General features: G+C 45.1%; 1 protein-coding gene across 1 annotated transcript; it reads left to right on the plus strand.

Moving 5' to 3' along the window:
• LOC135917571 (suppressor APC domain-containing protein 2) lies at positions 1 to 25,502 on the plus strand. Its single transcript, XM_065451125.2, has 6 exons — positions 1 to 1,284; positions 1,360 to 1,484; positions 1,790 to 1,936; positions 2,395 to 2,496; positions 22,819 to 22,923; positions 23,176 to 25,502. The coding sequence occupies exons 1-6, from the start codon at positions 390 to 392 to the stop codon at positions 23,296 to 23,298; spliced, it is 1,497 nt and encodes a 498-aa protein (XP_065307197.1). The 5' UTR covers positions 1 to 389; the 3' UTR covers positions 23,299 to 25,502.

Below are 25,502 nucleotides of genomic sequence, written 5' to 3' on the forward strand. Positions count from 1 at the left end.
CTGTGGCGATCGCTAGAACTTGAGAGTGTGCGCGGCCTGCAGGGCCTGTTCAACAGCGGTGCAACGGCAACAGTTCCGGCCATCCCGGCGATGCCCGCCGTTCCGCTGCTGCCGCTACATTATTATATGCCGCTACCATAGAGAAAGCCGCTACCCTCGACCAGCAGCTTCACCAGGCTTCACTCCGCCAACTCGCCTCGCTCCGCTGTCTTGAGTCTGTGCTTGGCAATCAAGAGGTAGTGAAAATTGGTTGTAGCATTGCCTCCTCTATGCTTTAGCTATCCAGTGCCTCTATGCTTTAGGTATCCAGTGGTTCTGCGCGACGAACAATCGCACAGGTGTTGTCTGCAATTTTTTCTGCTGTGGTAACGGTGTGGACGTTGGCAAACATGACAAGTTCGACTCAGCGACACATCAAACCATCCTTGGACGACTTACCTAAACGCTTTGTGGTGGCCATGAAGACTTTATTTGATATTATGGACGATCAGAAGGCTGGTCACATCAATATCAAGGATATAGAGGCACGCTGGGCAAGTCGTCGCGACGACAATACATCTTCGGTTGTTCCTAGTGGCGTGATCGAGTCCCTGCAGAAGGTCACTCCGCCGAATGGTCAGCTGACGTTCGAGCGCTTTTGTGCTGGGCTAAAGATCTGCTTGCTCCGTCATCGGGTGTCGAACCACCGCCAGCCTGCCCAGCAGGGCGTTCTGCAAAGACATCGCAGCGTCATGCCGCCCGCACCGCCACAAACTCTGGGTCAGGTCACCGAACCTAGAGGACGGCCTTCGTCCGTGCCGCTCCCTGACCGTGTCGAAAGGTCAAACGGGCAAGGAAATGCCCTTTCAAAGCCTTCGGCCAAGGTTTACGGTGGCTCAGACCGGTCCCTTAATAAGTTGTCGGCAGTTCGGCCGCCTTCCAACACGGCGACGGTACGGCCCGGTGTTGTGGCCACGCACCAGAGATCCGTAAGTGTGCCGCACCTCCAAAACACGACGGGTGCCGAGCCGCCAAGGATGTCTAGCGATCCACGTCGGGCCCCCACGAATGCTCGGGAGTTGCCAAGCAAGCTAAGGGGTTATCGCAGTGACAACAGGCTGCACCACGGGCCTCAGCAAGCTTCGGCGGAGCCCTCGGGGATATTGAGATTCAGCCGGGTACGCAGCAAAACTCCCGATTTGAGTTCCGAGCTGGCCAAGAGTCAACCAACGCAGGCCCACAGGCGCAATCCGGATGCACTAAAGGAGAACAAAAACCCTGAGCAGGGCCCTGACGATAACGCGAGTATGTGCTTTTTTGTATTTCTCAATATAACCAGGAATGTGCACATGCTAGTGACACTGTGCTGTCTATCTGCAGGCTCATGCAAAGCGAAAAGTGTTCTGCCAGCTGCACCAGCTCACACAGCAACACCAGAGCGCAAGTTTCCGAAGAAGAAAGAACCGCGTAGGCACACACTTGGTCACGGAATAGAGTATAACATGGTAATGGCATCTGTTAATTTCTCGGTGCACGGACTTTTGTAGTACATTCTTGAGGTAAACTTAAGCATGAACACTGTGAAATAAGTGTTTGCAGTTCCTGTCACCAGATGAACTGCAACAAAGCACTGTGACCATTCTTATCTAAAATAATGGAACATGAAGAATACTGTCAAAGTAGCTTCTAAAGCACACAGTGGTACAGAGCAAGTGTAGTTCTGCATTTGTGCCTGCCATACTTGGGAGTATTAATGACGGTTGCGATTCAAGTGTAAGTAAGGCGAATGACATTTTTTTGGTTCTCGCAGCTGCGGCGTATGAAGCAACTAGAGCATGAAAAGGATGCACTCCAACAAGGTCTGCAGGCCATAGAGCAAGCTAGAGAGTGGTACCAACAGCGCATCAGTGCTGTTCAGGAAAAAATCCAGCAAGCTGGAAAGTGTCATGCAACACCAGTAAGCAACATATTATTTCTGCAATGCTTCATTGCCTAACTGAGCATACCTTATATGCTGTTAGATGCTCTGTTGCACTTTACTGCTTTGTATGAAGCCAATGTGTTTGAAAAGAATATTTTCATTGTTATATAATATGTGACAAAAATTTCAATGTGCAGAGCATTACAATTTCTTTCAAGAAAATATACTGCTCTTCATCAAGGCCAGCTGCCACAAGTGTCTGAAAGCTTGCTGCATTAAGACATTGCTAGAATTTGGTGCTTTGTAGTGTTTGTTCATATTGCTTAGTAGTGCGCCTGGTGAATGAATGTGCAGTATGTTCTTTCTATACTGTGATGATTCACCAGGTAGTATGCTCTTGCAGTTACAGAATCATGTTGCAAGTAAAGATATTGTTACTTTCTCCCTTGTTATGAAGTTGCTAGCGTGTGAGCATGTTTCTTTATCTTCAACAGGAGTATTCCATGGATGCCCAAGATGAAAGACTGAGATTTCAACTGGCAAGAATCTTGGATGCTAACCAACATCTTAATGCGTTGATTGACAGTTCAGACAAGGTACGTGTGCAGATCATGTTGCAGTATTTCTCATTTGGGGCACCTTTTGAAAAGTGCTCCATCTTTCTTCACTTTTCCAGAAATTAAGCATAAAGCATGTTCACTTAGTTGCACTCCCTTTGCGCTAATGGGGGTGTATGCATGAGACACATGTGTACACTCTCAATGCGACGCATTGTGGGCAGCATGCCAATGTTGCGCTGAAACTGTTGATCATTTTTTGTATGTTGTTACTGCATGCACTGGCAACAACGAATGCTACTCTGACTACAGATTGTTGTGACTACATGACAATGCTCATGGAAGCAACAGGGTCCGATACATTGAATAAGTAAAGCTATGCAGTGTCGACCCTGTTGTGCTGGGCTCAGGCAACTGTGCTACGAATGAATGGTCCTGCGTCAGTGCTTTCGGAAATTTACGAATTGCTTGTTTTGTGAACCAGATTTTTTTAGCAAGGATCAATTGAAGTTGCAGAATGCATTGGAAGGGCACAACCTCCTGTCAAACGGCTGGGTGCATGAGCCATGGCTGAAGTAATAAGTATCGGCCAACACAGTGATAATTATTGTACTAGTAAACAAGCATTTTTAAACTCGTGCTTTGCCTTTCTTCACGACTAAGGCTGGTGTTTTTTTTTTTTTTCAATTAAAATTAATTCCCAAGCACTTGTTGAGCGCTGCACAGCGGGTGCATTCAGTGCAAACCCTACGTGTTTTGGAGGAACCCAGTTGAAGTTGCAGTCATCAAAGAGTTCTGACAAGCGGCCTACAAAATGAAAACATAGTAGAGTGAGGCCTCGTGTACATGCCACATTTGTAAATTGGTGGCTATGCAGTGACATATGTGAGAGTAAAGGTACTTGTGCTGATTCTATGTCAACAAAGTGCTAAATCTGTGCATGCTGCCCCGCCTCGAAAACCGGAGTGAAAAATATGCATGATTGCAATCCGATATGTTTGCACATGACACATACACATAGTCAAATCACCTATAGTTCACATACTTTTTAAGAAGCACTAAGAAGAGACCCTGTATTTGACAGAATCCACAGCGAGTCCACACATGTTGATATGGAAGATCCATCGTGTCGTCGCTGTTCAGAGAGTTTCCTAGTCTTATTGCACAAACATACAGGGTCTATTATGAATGTAATGCACATTTTCTGGAAAAAAAATAGATTTATTGACCGAACCTGCACAAATAGCTAAAATTCTTCAAAATACTCTCCCTCCGCATCAATACACTTGCGGAGACGTGTCTGCCATGCCTGGAAGGCACCCTGAAAGTCCTCGATGGGAATGTCTTTCAGGAACACTGTAACATGCTTTTGGATGTTTTCCACGGTCTCCCAATTCCTTTCAGCGCTCTCTTCAGTCAGGAGAACAAAAGGAAGTCGCACGGAGCCAAGTTGTGACTGTAAAGGGGATAGGGGACCACTGGGGTGTTGCTTCAGGCCAGGAAGTTGGTAATGATGAAGGACTTATGGCTGGGGGCATTGTCATGGTCCCTTCATGTACCATTCATGCGACGTGCAGCTGTGACAGTATGCGCTTCTCGCTGCAGAGTGCATCAACATGGAGTCGGGCCACAATTGTTCGTACATACACCACCCTATATACTAAGTAAAGCAGCTGACCACATTACTCCTCTATGCTGAATTTCCAAAAACTTTTCGATTGGCTTTTGCATCCCAATGCTGTTCATGTGCATGATGATGGCCATCATGTGGAAAGCTCCAGAATGGTCAGTCACTTACAGTTCTTTAGTGCGCACTAAACTTCAGTATACAAGTGCCTTTAAAATTCTTGCCTCGTTGAATTTGCATTCCTCAGGGCAGCCCAGGGGAGGCACATGCAACTCGTAGCACTAGCTATCGGAGAGCTTTAGTGTGATGCTTGTTCATCATGTTATTGTATTACTGCGACACTGGCAACGCAGACACGTAAGGCACCTTTTGGATGATGGCAATTCCCTATGAGCACCCAACTGAAGATACAGTGAGCAATAGATGTTGCTCTCACCTGCTAGCACAGTAGTGTAATCGGCAATGTAATCTTCTAGAAAATACAGGGTGTCTTATCAACCAGGAAAACCGGGAGTTCTCAGAGATTCTGAATAGTCTGGAAATACTCAGGGAATTGGTGCTTCTATCAAGGAAATTTAGTTGAAGTTTTATTGAAAGGGAACGAAAGTCGTGCAAATGCTGGCTCGAGTAACAGAGAGGAATCGTAACTAATCGTCTTTGACGCCGTGTCATCGGCTAGAGTAGTTGCCAGTGCAGTCAACGACCGATTTTCCGGACATGTCTGATAATTTGAACGGCTTCGCGGCACCGCCACGTACTCCACAAAGTCCGTGTATTAACACTTCTGAAATTTCGGACGCAAGAACACTTCTCCGTTTGATTTTCCGGACTTTTCGCCGTGACCACACGTCCGAAACGGCATTAATCCCTTATTAAGGGATTAATGCCGTTTACCACCGCCGCCATCTTGATTATCGTGCCCCCTCGAACCGGCACTCTCGCACGCAGATCCGCAGCACCTGTAGCCGCCGCAGCAACGCTAGGTCACGCTGCTTAAATGTTCGCTATTAAGCTTATTGTCGTTCGGTGCCATGTTTTTCATTGAAAGAATTCGCCGCTCTCAGCAAGGGCACCGACTCCACTATGTAATTCTCGTGAATGGCTCGGAAGCATGGCACGTTGCGCAATAGCGGTTCCTGAAAGTCAGCTTCACCTCAATACAGAAATCTTAGCGGTGAAGCATACGCGAAGTATTGCTGTGGTGCTTAACAAGCGTAGGAAGGAACAATTGTCACGGGACACAATACATATGTATTCCTTCATTATACACGCATACACCCGCCGTCCCCTGTCTCAGTATGAGCACCGATATGCCTAATAAGTGTTGTACTGGCAGGCCTTCAGAGCTTTTTCGGACGTGCCTGTGGCAATGTAAGACCCTAAAGGCACTACAACACTTGCATTCATTTTTATTGGACGCTTTCGTGGCCCGTAGGGAATCTGAAAAATCGGACGTTGGCTGTACCATGATGTTGACCAAGAGGATGCTTCAAATGGTCCATGTGGCGAAAGCACAGCGGAAGGAGGACGAGAACAGAAAACGCCGACACATTTAGAAATGAATGGGAAAGGAAGCATGCCTCCACTTCTTTGAAGGAGCTTGGGCTCAAAAAACAAAGTGTAGGATGCCGAGATGCGGGTCCCTCAGCTAAACCAAAATAAACTCTTTGAAGCAGTGAAACGCAACACTGAGGCCTTGTGCACAGGATAGTTGAGTTTGACTTTCCAGCTGCTGAGAGAGATCCTCACTTGTGACAAAGTTCGGGCCTCATACCAATGAGCTTGCTATGCGTTGATAGAAATAGCTCATATTTGAAAATATTTGCTTCTGTATGTATCTTTTTATTTGTATTTGAAAGTTTGACTCAATTTGCAATGGGTATTACCATCATCGGATATCATCGGCTTTCGTGAGATTAGAAGAACTGGTGAGACTTACACATTGCTGAATAACGGACATGACCTCTGCTATAGAGGTCTCCTAGATAAGAAGCAATACAGGGTAGGATTCCTTATCCATAAGGGTATAGCAGGCAACACTGACAAATTCTACAGCATTAACGAGAGGGGAGCTGTAGTCGTAATCAAACTTAAGAGGTATAGATTAAAGGTAGTACAAGCCAGCATCCAGTCACGGTAATGAGGAAGTAGGTATATCAGTTTTACGAAGATGTTGAATTAGCGATGAGAAAAGAGCAAACTCAGTATACTGTAGTAATGGGTTACTTCAATACAAAAGTGTGGAAAAAGCAGGCTGGTGAACAAGCAATTCGCAACTACGGCATTGATTCTAGGAACACTAGAAGATAGATGCTGGTAGAATTCGCAGAAAGGAATAAGCTTTGAATAATGAACACCTTTTTCAGGAAGTGTAGCAACAGAAAGTGGACCTGGAGAAGCCCTAATGGTGAAACAAGAAATGAAATTGACTTCATACTTACTGCTAATCCCAGCATAGTGCAGGATGTAGATTTGATAGGTAGGATAAAGTGCAGTGATCATAGGTTCGTGAGGGCTAGGATTCACCTTAATTTGAAGAGAGAAAGAGCAGAATTTGTCAAGAGAAACAGGTCAACCTAGAAGCAGTAAGGGTAAAAGCAGACAAATTCAGGCTGGTACTTGCAAAGAAATATGCAGCCTTAGAACATAGAGATGATGAATGAAACCGTAACTAGGTTGGCTTCACAAGCAGCGATTGAGGTGGAAAGCAAGGCACCAAGGCAACCAGTAGGCAAGCTCTCCCAAATAACAAAGGACCTAATAAAGAAACGACATAAAATGAAAATGTCCAACTCAAGAGATAAGATAGAATTCGCAGAACTGTCAAAACTGATATACAAGGTGAAAATAAGTGATATTCGAAACTATGAGGTGAGAAAAACTGAAGAAGCCATAAAAAATGGATGCAGCCTGAAATCAGTGAGAAAGAAACTTGGCATAGAACAAACCAAGACGTATGCACTGAAAGATAAGCAGGGTAATATCATCAGCAATCTCAAAGGTATAGTAAAAGCAGCGGAAGAATTCTATACTGACCTGTACAATACCCAGAGGAGTCGGGATACCTCAATTAGAAACAGTAATGAACAGGATACAGAAACACCTCCCATAACTAGTAATGAGGTCTGAAGGGCCTTACAAGATGTGAAACGAGGAAGAGCAGCAGGAGAAGATAGAAGAGCCGTCGATTTAATCAAAGATGGAGGAGACATAATGCTTCGAAAACTCGCGGTTTATATACGAAGTGTCTGTCGACTGCAGGGGTCCCAGAAAACTGGAAGAATGCAAACATTATACTAATCCACAAAAAGGGAGCAGTTAAAAAATAAAAAAATTATAGGCCCATTAACTTACTCCCAGTATTATATAAAATATTCGCCAAATAATCTCCAATAGAATAAGGGAAACACTGGACTTTAGTCAACCAAGAGAACAGGCTGGCTTCAGAAAGGGATACTCTGCAACGGATCCCATCCATGTCAGTAGAAGGGTCATCAAGAAAGCCGCAGAGTACAATAAGCCTCTCTATATGGCTTTCATAGATTACGAAAAGGCATTTGATTCAGTAAAGATACCAGCAGTCATAGAGGCATTACGTAATCAAAGAGTACAAAACGCTTATGTAAATACCTTGGAAAATATCTACAGAGGTTTTACAGCTACCTTAATTCTACACATGAAAAGCAGGAAGATACCTATAAAAAAAAGAGTTGGAGAGGGAGACACAATCTCGCCAATGCTATTCACTGCGTGCTTGGAAGAAGTATTCAAGCTATTAAACTGGGAAAGCTTAGGAGTAAAGATTGACAGCGAATATCTCAGCAACCTTTGGTTTGCCGAGGACATTGTTCTATTCAGCAACAGTGCAGACGAGTTAGAACAAATGATTGAGGACCTTAGCAGAGAGAGTGTAAGAGTGGCATTGAAGATTAATATGCAGAAGACAAAGATAATGATAAATAGCTGCGCAAAGGAACAAGAGTTCAGGATCACCAGTCGGCCTCTAGAGTCTGTGAAGGAGTACGTTTACCTAGGTCAATTAATCACAGGGAACCCTGATCATGAGAAGGAAATTCACAGAATAAAAATGTGTTGGATCACATATGGCAGACATTGCCAGCTCCTGACTGGAAGCTTACCATTATCATTGAAAAGGAAGGTGTACAATCAGTGCATTTTACCAGTGCTGACGTATGGGACAGAGACTTGGAGACTGACAAAGAAGCTTGAGCACAAGTTAAGGACCGCGCAACGAGCGATGTAACGAAGATTGCTAGGCATAACGTTAAGAGACAGAAAGAGAGTGTTTTGGATCAGAGAGCAAATGGGTATAGACAATATTCTGATTGACATCAAGAGAAAAAAAATGGAGCTGGGCAGGTCATGTAATGCACCGGTTAGATAACCGTTGGACCATTAGGGTTACAGAATGGGTACCAAGAGAAGGGAAACATAATCGAGGACTACAGAAGATTAGGTGGATCGATGAAATTAGGAAATTCGCGGGTGCTAGTTGGAATCTGTTGGCACAGGACAGGGGCAATTGGAGATCGCAGGGAGAGGCCTTCGTCCTGCAGTGGACATAAAACAGGCTGATGATGATTATTATTATTACCATTTTTTAGGATATATTTTATTCGCTGTGCATTTTACTGACCCCTCCCTTCTTAATTCTTTTTGAATAAAATAGACACTATTCCTTACTGGTCAGACTGGATGAAGTTTTTTTTTTAACTTTTTTAACATGCTCATTAGAGAGTGGCAGCATCTGGTGACATGGTGTCAGCCCGTCTGGACATAAAACAAGGTTCTGTGTCACTCAAAGAATTTCACAATGGCACTCGGGGGAAAACTTGTAAAACTCAGGAAATTTTGAAATGTCAGTTTGGTAGACACCCTGAAATGTTCTTGGCTCCTCCTTATTTTTGGCAAAAAGTTTAAGCAACACTGTACTCCACCTCACTAGTTCCCCACAGCACTGTGGAGGCTACAAACATTGCTGACCAATAAGGAAGGCAAATGTCATCAAGAATTTGTTCGTTTGCACCCTGTTTGCTCATTGTTGGCTTGCACATGTGATGACTTCCTGCATCCAGCTCGCGCAATTCATTCTTCCAGTTGAAGCTGTGAATGGCGCACCACAGCACGGCAAGGTGCTTTTAATGCTTTGTTTCTTTCTTTGCCTCTTCCTTCATATTTTGCGCTGCTGCTGCTGTTGTCTTGCACACCGTGTTGCAGCACGTATAAATGTGAGTCAATGCTCGTTATAACATGGGACTGCTGAATGTATATGAGCGAGTGGGGAGAGTATAATGGGCACCCAGAAACCTCTCAGGTGAGGGCAGAGGCAAGGAGAGTGCATGAAAAAAATATATGGATCCCACGCACTGTAGCAACTGTAGGAAAGCCTGGCAACCCTTAGCCTATGGTTGCAGCGCCGTCACAAAGGAGTGTTCTTACAAGCTTCTATTGTCTCACGTATCTCCGAGTCTGATGCCTGTCTGATCTTCCTCATCACCGACGCCGTAGATGTTGCTGCCTTGATGTCGGCCAGTCAACCCGTTCATCTTTGATGCCGGTGTGTATATATATATATGGCAGGATCATGGCAGAGAGGAAAGTCGACACAAGAGACTTGTTCAAAGATTTCTATCGCATTCACGATGCCCTTTGGAGCTCCCTGGGTGTTGCCACATTATCCTCTTGACAGTTTTAATTATCAGTGACCCTCTCAAAAGCATTGCGGAAACTGTAGCACTTACCTTTCTACTAATATGCTAGCCCAGAGTGGACATAGATAGAATTGTAGAGAGGAGGGGGTAGAGGAGGCAGAGAATGGGTAGAACCGATGCTGTCGCAAAATGAGTAACAGTCTTGTCACTTCCGCACTTCCTATACAGGGGAAGAGGGCGGGAGTGGGAAAAGGTGACATGAAAAGGAAAGGAAACAGCAGCTGCAGGCAAACTGAAGGTATGGTACGGTATGCTTCTGCTATTTCTGAAAAATATGCACCATGCAAATTTGCCAAACGAATAACTGATGCAGGGCTTGCATATGCAAAGCCGCATTAAAACCCCGTAGGGTCTAGGCGACACTGCAGAAGCGGTCGCACGTGAAGTCAACACTTCTGTGCCCTTCATATTAGCTTGATAGCTGCGCATTGCTCGACGTTGTGGGTTAAATCCCGGCCATGGCAGCCATATTTAAACGGGAGATACAAAAACGCTTGTGAACTTAGATTTAGGTGCACATTAAGAAGCACCAGGGTGTCAGAATTAATCCCCAGTCTGCCACTGTGGTGTGCCTCATAATCCGAACATGGTCTTGGCACGTATAGCCCCATAATTCAATTAAAGTTTAACACTTCTGCCATGATGCGATGTGCCATGTGAGGCAATGGTAATGCTCATACCTCTCGGAGATTATAGACAATGTTGCGCAACAACGCCTCAACCAAACATGTTTCTCTGCGTGTTTTGTGTACTATGAAGACAAACAGCACCGGTACAGGCAAGGTAATGTTTAACATTGACTCACCACTCTCATATTGAACTAAATGCTGAAGAAATTACACATTCGACGTCAACATCACTGCAAATTATCGATAGTCAAACCAAACAGCAAAGAAACCTTCGCTTGCATCGGTTCCTACAGTGCGTGGGATCCACATATTTTTTTATGCATTCTCTTTGCCTCTGCCGTCACCTGAGAGGTTTCTGGGTGGCCATTATACTCTCCCCCTTCGCTCATATTCATTCAGCAGTCGCATGTTATAAGGAGCATTGACTCACATTTATAAGTGCTGCTGCCTTCTTGATGACAGAATATGTGACCACTTTGTTCCCAGGTATTTTCTTTCCCCTGAATTATCCCAATGTGTTGGAAGCTACTTGCTATGTTACCTTAGTATAAAAAGTGACTTTTGAGCAGTACCACACAAATGACACCATGCGCGACAAACCTGACGTATATTGTACAAGGCAGGGCACTACCCAGCCGCCGACTTTTGCTGTTCACTGTGGTGTTTTGCCATAACTGTTGACTTTGTTGTCACAGTCATGGGTCTAACTGTTTCTTGGTGGCATAATAAAGCATGTTAATTGTGAACAGTTTTCCTGCCCATTTGTCTGACATTGTGGGCAGAAACAGAGAACTGTTATCTCAATATTCATGCACCTTGGCATGCAAAAGAAAGAAATCTTAGACACATAAATTAAAACAGTGTCTGTAGCTCGTAAAGATTATTCCCGCACTACTGCATATGCCAGTGTGTCTATTGTTGTTGTGTGGATGAGCAACAAGAGTTTGTTGCGACCACTACTATATGTGCCATGCAATGACAAACCCTCAGCGACCCTTCACAGCATGGTGCTGCAGGGTACTACTGAGTTGGAGTTCAGAATGTTTTCCATGCACTGTAGTTGAGTGTGCTACATCATGAGAGGTAATTCACAGTGCTGCTATGCCTCTAGTACTATGGTCACACACGTGTATCAGGCTGAAGCTTTTTGTTGCATCCTCTGGCACCAGGCCACTTGCTCCAGACTTCTGCCATGCTTGTTTGGTTCATGAACGGTTAAGCAGGACATTAAATTGTGCTAGTTGCTATAGGCTTAGGCATTGTTCACAGTAGCTCCAGAAGATAAAGTCCAAGAAGCTCAGTCATCCGCTGTGCTGCTACTTCTTGCACAGCCTGATGTAGCAACATAACGCCATCAAGTAAGCAGGAGTAAGTGACAAAATGTTGCAATATCCTGCTCCCAAGTGGCCATCTCATGTGTCATGGCATCACAGCAAATACGCCTTGTGGGAAACTAAGCCAAAACTGCTTTGAAGAAAAGCTAAGAGTTGGAAGATAAGCCAATATACCAGGTCTCGAATGCGTCCAATCCCCAGACACAGATAAAGCATTTTTTAATAAGGTGGATGAATTTAATTCTACCGTCTGCGGTTACTGTAGCAATATAATATTAGGTGGTGATTTTAATGTCCCTTCAGTTACATGGGGCACCAACTTTCCTGCACTGTTATCAAATGCAGCTAAACGCTTAGTTGATATAGTCCTTTTTCATGATCTAACCCAACTAGTTAAGCAACCCACCCGCATCCAGAATACCAATGCTTCAACTTTGGATATTTTTTTTGTTAGCAATAGTATGTTACGTGGAGTGTCGGACACCTATGTGTTTGATGGAATATGGGATCATAAATTGGTGTACTTAAGCGTTAACCTTAACAAAGTATCATAAAGAAAGAGGGAAGAATGCATGGTCTGTTTTCTCGCGCACCAATGATGTACAAACACTACAACATTAGACTTATAGTTTTCTTGATTTGCCATACATTCTGAATCTAACAATTGGTCTGTTGATGGTCTTTGGTGTTTCTTCAAGAACCTTGTATTGCGGTGTGTTCATGATCACATACCAACAAAAGTAAAAGTAATAAAAAATGTAAGCCCGTGGATTACTAAGTTAGTTGTTCGCTAGGGACGGAAGGCGTCAGAACCCATCTTTCACTAACATGCATAAAGCCTGCATCCTGTGCAAACAGTTGAAAGACACTATCAAAAAAGCAAAAGATTACTATTGTAACGTTACTTTGGAAAACTTCTTACTTTCGTCCTCAGCAGAATTCTGGCCACATTTTTCTCCAAGAAAGAAGTGCTTTCTTAATATGTATATAAATGGGGCTAGTGTTACTAACAAACAAGCAATTGCAGCATCATTTGATACGTTCATCTGCTTATTATTTACCTACGATGACACTAGAAAACCATGTTCAAAAACAGCTCATGATGTTCCACCAATAAGTGACATCTCAGTATCTAATGAAAGGATCTTGTCATTGCTCCTTAATATTGATCTAAAGAAAGTCATCTGGTATTGATGGCATACCTAACATGCTTTGTCTGACATATGCTGAATGGTGCTCGAAGTTCTTGCGCATTATTTTTAAGAAATCATTGTCACAGAGTGAGCTTCCTAACGATTGGAAGTATGCAAAAATTATTCCTATACCAAAAACATCTAACTCTCCCTCATTTCTTCCTATAGACCCATTTCCCGGTTGTGCTCGTGCACAAAAGTTCTAGGACACATCATATTCAAGCACCTTTCAGTTTTTCTCGAGGAACATAATTTAATCAACGACCAGCAGCATGGCTTCCATAAAGAATTCTCTGTTACACAATTTCTGGAAACTGTTCAGGATATTGTAGCTATTCTAGATAAACAAAGTCATTTTGACATAATATTCCTAGACTGAAAAAGTATTTGCTCGCATATCGCATCCAAAAGTTCTGGCAAAATTTAAACCTATACTGAGAAATGATGCTTTAATTTCGTGGATTGAGGCCTACCTTTCTTATCAATGTCAAATAGCTTCTGTTGAAAACGTATGCTCCGATTCACGACCGGTGAAGTCTGGAATTCCTCAAGGTTCAGTGCTTGAGCCACTATTTTTCTTAATCTTTATTGACATCACCCATGATATTCCAGTTACTTCAAGGTTGGTTACCTGCAGATGACTGCATCCTTTACCTAGAAATACGTAGCCCACATGGCCAGGCTCTTTTAAACACAGCTTTAATGAAAAGATCTTCTTAATGTGCAACCTGGTAAATGAAGCTTAACGAAAAGAAAACGATGGTTATGACCATAACACGTAAACACCTCCCTTTGCGGTATGAATACTTAATCAATGGCCATAAACTATTGTTTAATACCTATAAATACTTAGGTGTTGTGCTCAGTGCAGATTTTAAGTGGAATGATCATGTTTGCTGCATTGAAAAGAAAGCTATGCAGAAACTAGGATTCTTAAGAAGATGCTTGCATAGATCGACCCCAAAATTGAAGTTAATTGCGTACCAAACTTTCATCCGTCCAATCCTCGAGTACTTATCAGTGGTATGGCATCCCCACAGCCAAGTAAATATTAAGAAACTTGAAATGATTCAAAGAAAAGCAATACAATTTGTTTTTAATCGCTACAGTTCCTCTATATCACCCAGTTTACTTCTAAAATACGCCGACTTGAATACATTGCAAACAAGACGACAGCATGATCTATTAAAATTTATGTTCTTACTGTACCATGATGAACTGCACATAAATAAAAACGCCTATATAGAATCATTTCATCGCTGACCAATGCGATCCGAGCATCCAAAAAAAATTCAGGTAGTATTCCTGCAAGACACAATCTTTCAAAAATTAATTTTTTCCACGCACCATCACTGATTGGAGTGTTCTGTCTGCAGACATGGTAAACTGTACACACGTTCAATCGTTCATGACCCAACTACGACAACAAAAATACACTTGATTTCCCTCTTTTATTAATTTTTTTCCTTCCATCATTTGGTATCACATAACGCATGCTTACTACATTCCAATTTATTTCACTTGCTTGTGCTTTTATCTACACCTGAAAGATTTCATTGGCATCCATTGCATTATTTCCTGTTTACAATGCTTCACATTTTGAAAGATTACTGATATTGCTCCACTAAGAGATGTATGTTATTGTTCATATTCGGATGTTCCTTTTTGTTGTGTGTGTGCATGCAAAAGACTTATGAACTGTATAAGTACTAATGTTTTAGTCCAAGTTGTTCTAAAGACACAAAATGTTAAGTTTGAGGCACTTATTCGGTGATGATTTCTTCATAACATTGCATTTGTGGACTTGCCTTGTGGAAGTTTATTACCATATCTGCTCTCTCTCTCTATCTCTCTCTGTCTATATATATATATATATATATATATATATATATATATATATATATATATATATATATTCACTCCTGCCTCTTTTAAGAGGAAGCTTTAGCTCGGGCCCAACTCCGACACGGCTTATTCAAAAACATGTAAAACGCAAAAACGTTTTTCTGAGATTATTCCTGGACCGATTTTAATGAAATTTGTTGCATCTGAGAGAGAAAGATAAATTCTAGTGACTATTGGAAGAGGAATTTCGATTTAGGGCCTGAATTTTGTTTAAAATATTTTCAAATATTCGACCGTTTGAAAAAATTAGAAGGATGAAGTTTGCAAATTCATAGCTCTGCATCAAGAGCAGATATCGCGGTTCTGTGAACGGCATCCATTAGATCATTGAAAGCGGACAAATTCGATATGTAATTTTACATCTTATGTGAATTTGTTACGTTGGTTACAAGGGTTCTGCAAAAGCTGTATTTCCATATTACTAAATTGTTTTATATTCATGTGTAGCATATCAATTTTGTCCGCTTTAGATGTACTATTAGATGCAATTCACAGAATTGGATTATCCTTTTTAGTTGTTAAGTTACAATGTTGTTAACTTGATAATTTCCTTTTCTGAAAATTTGAAAAGCTCTTGCAGCAGCGGAGGGCTACTGAGCCAACAGGTCCCTAACTATACTAAACGACTCGCAAGCAGCATGCCGTAACTACACAAACGGCAGAATCAGTCGCAGAGCAGTCCGCATACTCTGCTCGAGTGATCCGCAACAGAAAAACAAACAACTACAGCACGTCATAGTATGGGTACCAGGACATACTGGAGTTCCAGGGAACGAAGAGGCCGATAGGATAGCTCGAAGAAACCAACCTAGTCCCCCTGAGCTACTGAAAAATCCTAAATTACCATAGGGGGGTGAGAATGAAATACTACCCACCGCCATGTAAAGAACTAAGCAAACAAGAAGCAGTAGGGTGGAGACTACTGCAGACAGGGGCCTTCCCCAATCTAAACACCCTTAGCAAAGCTTACCCCACACAGTACGGTGACACATGCCCATGGTGCGGAGATAAGCCAACCCTCTTCCACATAACATGGGCCTGTCAGAAGAACAATCAGGTATCCAGAGTAGAAAACCCGAGTGCAGAGCAGTGGGGGGGGATGCTCTACAGTGACAACCTGGACATCCACCGTGGATTGGTACGGCGAGCTCACTGGACAGCAGTCCTCAGCGGAGCCCTGGACTAGGAGAACCGACCCTGTCTGAAGAAGACGGAAGACACCATCAGAAGATGTAAAAAGCCGTCGGAAGACTGCGAAAATTACATAAATTTAGAGCACAATAAATGTTTTTCCTCCTCGTCGCTTTTCACCTGGGGGAGCGGCGTATACTTGCGTGTCCGTTCGTCTCTGCGTGTCCGTGCCCCCGCGGCACATGGTGTCACAAGTGAACAGATGACACTTCCGTGCCTTAGCCCTCACCATGATAGGAAGGCACCAAGATGTCCCTCGAGACCGGCAAGCCACCGAAACTGTACGGCGTCAACTTCCAGCCACCGGCACCGTTCAACTTCGCGAACCCGCCAACGTGGGCGACATGGCTCAGCCGCTATAAAGACTACGCAGTGGTTTCAGGACTGACACAAGCGTTGGAAGACATGTAGGTACGCTCGCCACTGCACTGCATGGGCCCAGAGGCACGCCCGCTTCCCGAGACATTCTCGCCCGACGCTCAGGCACTCGCCACGAGCTCTTGCCGCCCGCTTCACTGAGCACTTCGTGCACCCGGCAAATTAGCTTTACGAGTCGTTGTGGTTCCACAGACGCGTTCAGCTACTCGACGAAATCGTTGACACATACTGTCAGTGGCGTAGCTAGGTCGTCTAGCACCCGGGGCCCATAGGTCTTCTGCCAACCCCCCCCCCCCCCCGTGTGCAGTCGGCGGAAAGAGGGGTGTCTTTAAACGTATATGACACCCCCCCCCTGGCCCCTTGTCCACCCGGGCCCCCCCCCCCCCCCTGTTGATACGCCACTGCATACTGTGCAGAATTGCGCAGGATGGTTAGGCGCTGTCACTATCCGTCAGCTGCCATCGAGAAAAGGCTCGCACGCGACCCAACCGTCATCGCCCTCCACGACTCCTGTCTCTTGGATCAGCTGTGCCGAAACACGAAGTTGACACTCAAGGACGCTGGGACACAGGCCCGTCAATCCGAAGACGCTGACAGCGAAAAGGCGATGCCCCAGAATCGCACGAGTTCAACCTCGACGCCACCAAAGCTCCCTCTCGTCGTCGCTCCGTAGCTAAGCCTTGTTCGCCGCAGCCGCAAGCAGAGCGCTCACGCAAGCCGTCCACATGTGAATTCTGCGGCCGCGCGCCTCATCGACGTTCGGACTGCCCGGCCCGCGCTCCGCCTGCAACTTCTGTAAAAAGGAAGGCCACTTTGCTGAAGTATGCCGCTCGCGGAAATTCAAGCAGAACAAGCTCCACTCCATTCCCCTGCACGCAATCGGGACGCCCGCCGCAGCCGTCGACATCATCGTTCATGACACACAGCGCAGTTCAAGTTCGACTCCGGAGCCGAAGTATCAGCTGTTCCCAGCAACTTTCCTACGTTGCCTGCCAAACTCGACCAAGATGGCACTTTGCTCACTGGCCCGGGAGGACAGTCACTGCGCGTACTGGGCTTGTATCTGGCATGACTTCGGTGGCAAGGGAAAACAAGCCATCAGCACCTCTACGTGATTCACTCTCTCACTGTGCCTCATCTGGGACTGCCAGCACTCCAAACCCTCCAAGTAGTTCGATTTCTCGATCAACTCAAGACTCCAAAAGCAATGCTGCACGCCGACCTCTTCAATGGATTGAGCACTCTCAAGGACGAGTACAACATCCGGTCGAAACCTGATGCTGTATCCTGCTGCTCGAGATCGTCTGCTGTGAGCTGGACAAATTGGAGGGCACAGGCATGATCCGCAGGGTCAACAAGCCAACACCATGGTGCTCCGGTCTCGCGGTCGGGAAAGGCGATGGTTCCTACCGGCTCTGCGTCGACTTGACTCAACTGAACAAGGTCGTTCTCAGGGAGCAACATATTCTCCCAACTGTCGAGCAAGTCCTTGGCCCCTTTGGCGATGCAACAGTTTTTTCGAAGCTGGATGTGACCGCAAGCTTCCACCAGGTGAAGCTTTCTAAAGATTCCCAAGAGCTTACGACGTTCATCACCCCATATGGCCGATACTGTGTTTGCCGGCTCCCCTTTGGCATCACCTCCGCACCAGAGTAATTCGAAAAACAGATGGCAGGAATCCTGGAGGGCCAAGGAGGAGTCGCCAATATGACACGATATTCTGGTTTTTGGACGCACCCGCCAGGAACATGACGCCAGGCTGAGCCAGGTGCTATCTCACCTTGCAAAAGCAGGTATCACATTGAACCAGGACAAGTGTCGTTCTGCGGTACTAGAGGTCACCTTCCTCAGAGTCGTTGTCTCAGCACAGGGCATCATGCCGGATTCGGGCAAGGTCGAAGCAGTCAGAGCCATGGAAGCTGCAATAGACGTCGCTGGCGTTGGAAGACTGCTCGGAATGGTGGATCTTCTTGCCACACAGCTCGGACGTCGCAGCGCCCATCAGAGCTTACTGAACAAGTCTGCGAGTTGGGCGTGGCAGCATGATCAAAAGTCAGCATTCGAGAAAATCAAGGAATGCTTGATGTCAGATGGGTGCATGGCCAAGTACCACCCATCGTACGTCTCTACAGTGTCTGCAGTCGCAACCCTCTGGAGAGTGCTGCCCAGTCGCATTCACTTCAAGGTCAATGACCGAGACCAAGCAGCATTACAGCCAGACCGAAAAAGTTTTGGCAATGACGTGGGCTATCCAAAGGTTCGACGAGTTCGTCCGTGGCATCACCTTCGATGTCGAGAGTGACCACCTGCCACACGTTACACTTCTGGGCAAGATGGAACTGGACATGTTGCCGCCTTGTATTCAGAGACTACGGCTGAAGGCCACGTGATACCAGTTCCGTATGCTGCACGTGCCAAGAAAGCTGTTAGCTACGGCCAATGCTTTGTCGTGCATTACCCACAAGGCACCCACTCCCCTAGACACTATCAAACTTTTTGCAGCACAGGTAGTCGGCTGCATGTCAGAAGTCTTGCCACTTAGCCCTAAAGACGTGTGACAGGCACAAGAGTCTGATGGTGAGTACAAGGCCCTCGCCTCCTACTGCCAGCACGGTTGGCCACAATAGTCCAAGATACCGCCACTGCACCTCTCAAAGTACGCCTCTGTGGCAGACGAGCTCTCTGTCTGTGACGGTGTTTTGCGGAAAGGCACCCGGATAGTCATCCCATCGTCCCTTCGGCCGGCGGTCTTGCCGCTGTCTCACGAAGGTCATCGGGCCATCAATAGGACCAAAGCCCTAGCTCGGGAGTCAGTTTGGTGGCTCGGTATCTCAGTAGACATCGCCTCTCTTGTCACCAGCTGCAAACAGTGCGCTTCCACCCGCGTGAATTTTGCAGAGCCCCTGGTCTCCACGGCCCTACCTGGACGTCCCTGGGAATTCCTCGGAATGAGCTTGTTCCACCTCAACGGCCAGACGTTCATTCTGGTGGTGGACTATTACTCAAGGTTTCCTGAGGTGGTGACCCTGAGGAGCATGACAGCACAGGCAGTCATTGACGCCCTCAAAACCGTCTTTGTCCACCATGGAATCCCACAAGAAGTCAGATCAGACAACGACCCACTATTCTTGTCGCACAATGCGGCTTTTGCAGCGTCGTGCTGCTTTGAAAGTCAAAGGATCCTCATCTGGCTCTTCTCAGCTATCGGGATACTCCAGGAGTCGACGGCTTTAGTCCAGCCCAACTGTTGATGGGACGTCAGCTCAGACGCAGAGTCCCAAAGCAAGACTCCCAGCTACATCCCAACTAGCCACCAACGACAGATGTCGTCGCCAAGGATGTGGCTGACAAGCAGAAGCAAGCTGACAACTAAAATGGGCATCATGGAGCACGAAACCAACCGCCACTCCAAACAGGTCAGCATCTGGGCAACCTGATCAAGTGCAGGCTACGGTCCTCAGTCTGGGGCAAAGACCAAGAAGCTACGTGGTTGAAACACAGTGAGGTGGGCACCCTACAGCGCAACCGGCATCGCCTAGTGGCTTTTGCACCTACTGTCTTCAGAGAGGAACCACCATTACAGCAGCAAATTCCCTGTCGGGAACCTCAGCCTGCCAACGTCGCGGAATCAGCGGGCCCCCTTGGACAGTCTGTGCAACAGTCCCCTGCAGTCGGGGCCCTCATTGACTGTGTGATACGAACATGTTACTGCCGGCCTGTTCTTCTGCCGTACTGTTTAAACTTGTGAAACTTTTGACCCGTTTGGCTTCTCGAGTCCCTCCCGTCTGACCTTCAAGGCTTCAGGGGGGGAGATGTAGAGTTTTGCCACAGCTCAGTCACCTTAGGCTGCCACCAGAGTGTAGCGCCCCCTGTGACTTGTGTGTACTTATACGTGTATATGTTCGAGCCCCATAAAGAGGGGGTGACCCTTTTCGTCTGGGGAAGCAGCGTGTACGTGTCGGTCCGTCTCTGTGTGCCCGTGCCCCCGTGGCACACTAACCACGCGACAGCTTCAACCTTCCACTTCTTTTTAGCTACTTTCTCATACTCTGCTGCGTTTCCTGACATCATGGATGGGCATTTGTCAAACCCCTTTTCTAACTAGCACATCGTACGCCCTGAATCCCTTTTTTGGCCAGCATTCTAAGACTGCTAGGGCTGCAGCCATTAGAAACACCAGAGCTTGTAGACTTGGGTTCTCTCAAACCGCCTTTGTGTGCAAGGCATAGGCTTGACGGCCAACTCCCTTTTGCTTGCCTTTTGAATGCAATGTTTTCCAGGGTCAATTGTAAAGTGAACAGTGGCAGGGCACAACAAAGGATCGGAACGAGATGTTTACCTGAGGTCCTTCCTCCGTCATGGCTCGCAGTCTTCTCCTTTTACCGGCGTTCGCCAGCCACGCCGATTTTGGATGTTCTGCCTTGTTCTTTGCTCTGTCCAATGGGCACGTGGGGCTTCGTGGCCAGGTGACCATTACGTTTGCAACTGGTTTGCAAGCAGGTTGCTCCACCATGAGAAAAGTGGTCAGGCTCCCCACATGGGAAGAGGGGAAAAAGGCATCTGCTCTCCTTGCTTCTGTGGCACACGTAGGAACATGGCAAATTGTGAACCTTCATAGCTCCCACAAGCTTGCCAAACACACGCATTCAGCATCGGGGAAGGAAACACTGCATCAATATCTCACAGTGGCCTGGAAAGTCCAGAGCATGAGTGACTTCCGCACATGGTCGGTTTACTGCCGCAGGCTGTGCCCCTTGGCTTTGCAAAAGAATGCTAGTTTCCAAAACTTTGGTATGGGCTGAACTTGGGGCCAGCCATTTAACAGATGTAAATGTGCACACTAAAGATTGTGAAGCGCCATCGGAGCACAACATGCTCCAAGAACGGCAGTTGTAAACTGTTTGAGGGCACTAAACTGCATGTTTCGTGAAAACGGATGATGGCACGAAGCCTCGTGTGGCAATAAATTGTCAAGTGACAGCACCTGCACCAATAGTGCATTGAGTTTCACCTTGTTTGCTGCCACTGCCCAAAATTTGTTTCTTTTAACTTCATTCATCAGCCTTTACGTGCATCCTGTTGAACCCTTGATACCACTGCTTGAGCATATAAAAAAGAGAGGAAAACAACCTTTACAATGATTGTATAGCCATTTCATACTAAGTTTTTTGCTTGCACTGCAAATGCACTTCCAAAACAATGGTCACGGTAAATTTTTTTTTACCCAAGGCACTACCAGCCTGTCTAAGAATATAAATGTGCATTCTACAATGATTGGAGACCCTAAAACTGCAAGAAACTCGAAACACACTTTTTGGCGAGAAATTGCCATTTTTTTACGTCATGTCCCTCTCCCTCATATGACCATCTTGCACTTGTAAGCTTAGGTATAGGTGCATTTGCACAAACAACAGTTGGCCAAAATCAGCCTGAAGCCGATTACAGTATCTCATAGCCCACGGTGAATCTGTGGAACAGTCTTGTAAATGAATGATTCCACTTTATATTAAGTGTGTATGGTTGCTCAACCTATACCTATTAAATCAAAGTGCAGCTTGTACCACGTTGTTCCATATGTGATATGTTGTGCTTACTGAATAATGTATGTAGAGCTGTGTGAGCACCTGTATTTATATAATATGCATTTTTGTTGTGAACACAGAAAAAAAGGACGATAGATGTCCTCTTGCTACCTGCTTTAGAGCACATCTCTATGCAAGATATCCACATCTTTATAGTATGGTAGTGTACTGCATTAGCCTTTAGTGGTCATAAGCATTTATCCACTTTGCAATTATTCTAGTCAGGAATTACTTCATGCATTTTGGATGTCTTGCGGAAAAATTGCTCTAATGTACAAATGCATAGTAACTTATTTCAGATAATCTTTATTCCACGGACTCTTGTGCAGTCTACAGCCAGCATACCCTTGTGGGTGAAAGCCACAGGAAACATTTTTTCTAGTGTCCTCATCACCACTTCCTTCATTGCTATCATGTTGAGGACATGTTCTAAAATAACTAATCTTGGGATTTTCTAAGCTCATGCAAGTCCTTTTTGTAAAACCCATGTGGAGATAATGTCACCGTTCTCTTGGTGCTTCGCACCAAAAAAAGCATATATTGCTTCAAGTATGCCACTTAAAAAGTGATGTCCTCTTAGTCGAACACTGTGAACTGCAATCACAATATAGTTGAAAAGGTTCCCAAAAGGCCCGCAACAATACCAAAAAGAAACCTGCATGCATGTATGTTGGGTGCCTCCCGACATCTGACTGCAAATGATATTTTTGTGTGTTGGAGCAGTCTCGACACATGAACGCAAAGGATTAAGTTCATGGTATAAATGATGCAGAAAACTTTTTCTTTTCAGGGCTTCCCAACGCACATGAACTTGGCTGTCCAGCCGCCACCCTACGACATTCATCAAAACTCCATAGTTCAGCGGCTGAAAGAGCAAAACCATCTCTTAACTGAGGTACGCACAAATTAAGAACTGCCTCACCCCATCATTCCATGCCATACCTGGCAAAAGATATAAATTTTGCTCTGTAAACATGCTTAGCATGGATTCCTAGTGTATAGGCTCACTGAACTTTTATTTATGGGACACTGCTCTCGGGCATCAAGAAAAGGTTGAACTGATAGTATAATTCTGATTTTTATTGGTGCTCTCAAAATGGCCTTACCTCAGCAGCCCCTGCCCCCCATTTTTTATCTTTGCTTTCAGGAAGTGAGCCAGAAAAGTGAAGTGATTGCGCAGCTGGAAAGAGAGAAAGCAGTGCTGATACGGGAGCTGTTCCAGGCTCGATCACAGCACAGGGCTGCTGTTGATGAGACGACTCTCATGTGAATGTACATCTTTCGCTTTACCTGCTTTCTTCAGAGGGCTGTTTGCAGTGAGTGCCTCTCTTGCGAAAGGGCTGAGAGGCGTAAACCATTGCATGGGACCTACTGGGACACATGCAGGCAACAGGGTGACAGCAAGGATTTCATTACAAACAAACAAATCTTTCCTCTTGTCACTGAAGTTATGCTGAACATCGCTCTACCTGGATGCGGGTTTGCTTTGCAGTTGGTTATACTGGAACAGGTCGGATAGCAGTGGAGAGAATCAACTTTTAGAGCAGCCAGTCGTTAAGCCACTGCCATCAGACTTGTATCTTTGCAGGTAGCATACACAGTGCACTTTCACCCTACTTTGCCCTGAACCTCAGTGGCATTTCTTTGCCCCTGTGTAACAGAGGTGATTGCAACCTCTACATGTCGCATTGAGGCCACCAGTGGCACTATTGCTTTTCAGGTTACAGTGTGTTGCCAAATATGATAAAATATATCGCTGAGCATACTGACGTCTACTGTGGAGCAAGATTGTTTTGTACCACCAGAGCAAAAGTTGTTCCAGCTCCCATGATATTGACACCCACTGTGCTATTGCATTAAGCATTGACGTATTGCTCATGCTATGTGCACACTCACTGCACAAGTTGTGATTTCCTCCTGGTGTGGGTGCGCTGTAAGGGGATCTGCAGCACCGATGCAGCTGTTTCTTTGTCTTCCTCGTCCTCTCATCATTTGATGTCAATGCTTAGTCCAGCTTGACGCAGCACGTGCAATACCTGCAATACTCTACCAGTCATGAAAGGCCGTACTGCACTGCTTTATTTTTGTTTGCTGTTGCACAAATGAATGTGCTCCACTCTCTCCTTTATAAATGGTTGAAAGTGATGAGTATTCTGCGTGATCCACTTGCGTGCTGCTTTATCCCCTTCAGTCAGGAATTACAATCGACTCTCGATAAATGTGTGAAATTCACATAATTTTTTGCCAAGGTGCTGGAGAGTCCATAGAAAGCAAGTCAAGGTGGGGTGAGAATGACTCTGTGCATTTTATAAAGACCCATCATAAAAGGTACTAATTAATAATAATTTATTGCTACGTTCATATGCTTAATTTATACTTCGTTTCTTCATTAGAAATATTGAATGGCTCGGTCGAATGACATGCACAGGTTGATTATGGGGTGCAAACATTACAACAAGGGGGGAAAAAATCTTTTGCAAGTAGTACTAGCAAAACACCCCATTTCAGTCGTCCCGTCAAACACGGTAGTGCATTCACCAAATCAGACGTCTGAAGCAATACATCTCACTCAGAAGTGAAATGGGTGTACTTTAAGAAAACAATGTTCCTATTTACTCAAAGTTTAATGTTCATTGTCTATTCTTTGCAACCACTCCACAGTAATGACAAAAGTAAGTCCTGTCCACAAATGTGTATGCCGTGACTTAAGGGGTTATACAAAGAAATATTCTGATGAACCAAAATGAGAGGGAGGTCAAAGAGCAGTGCTGCATCGACCCCTTTAAACGGAAACTGTAACAATACTTGGAGGATCACTAATATATGAAACTTAATTGAGTTGTTTTTTCTGCTGCAGTGAGTTGCCACTGAGCAATTATTCGTATTATGGAACCTTGTTTACTTCAGCACTAAGAATGATCAATTATGGCCTCCTTTACTGTAATCATTCTGTGTTTCAATTTAAAAAAAGGACAATGCAACAAGTGCCACAGATGTTTACAGACTGCCTGGTAAATACAGCAAGGTTATGAAATGGTATAACAAAGCACTGACAAGCATGGCACCCATCCACAATGTGCTGCAGAAAGCACAGAAGGGAAACCATAAATAGCTTGTCAAGACGCTTAAAGGGACTCTCCATCATTTTTCAAGGACTTGCTACTTTGCAGCACAATGGGAAGCCTGCTGTTTGAAGTGCCTAAAATGCAGTAGTTTCTCTGGAAAGCAAGCAGAAATTTTCCAAACAGACGTTTTCTATCTGCCTAATCTCCTTGAAACTGTGTAAGTACACCCACAGAACTGAATATTGATCACTATGGAATAGCCATACCGGTAAAAGTGAGGAACTGGAAGCATATGGGAGTTTCCACAGGAATGATTACTTTGTGCTAAACACTGAAATACGACCTTAAAGAGACCCATAAATAATTTTTGTCAAGACATGCACTAGTTGTTTTAACTAGACTATAGAAG

The sequence above is a fragment of the Dermacentor albipictus genome, chromosome 5 (genome assembly GCF_038994185.2).
Source record: "Dermacentor albipictus isolate Rhodes 1998 colony chromosome 5, USDA_Dalb.pri_finalv2, whole genome shotgun sequence".
NCBI classification, from domain to species: domain Eukaryota; kingdom Metazoa; phylum Arthropoda; class Arachnida; order Ixodida; family Ixodidae; genus Dermacentor; species Dermacentor albipictus.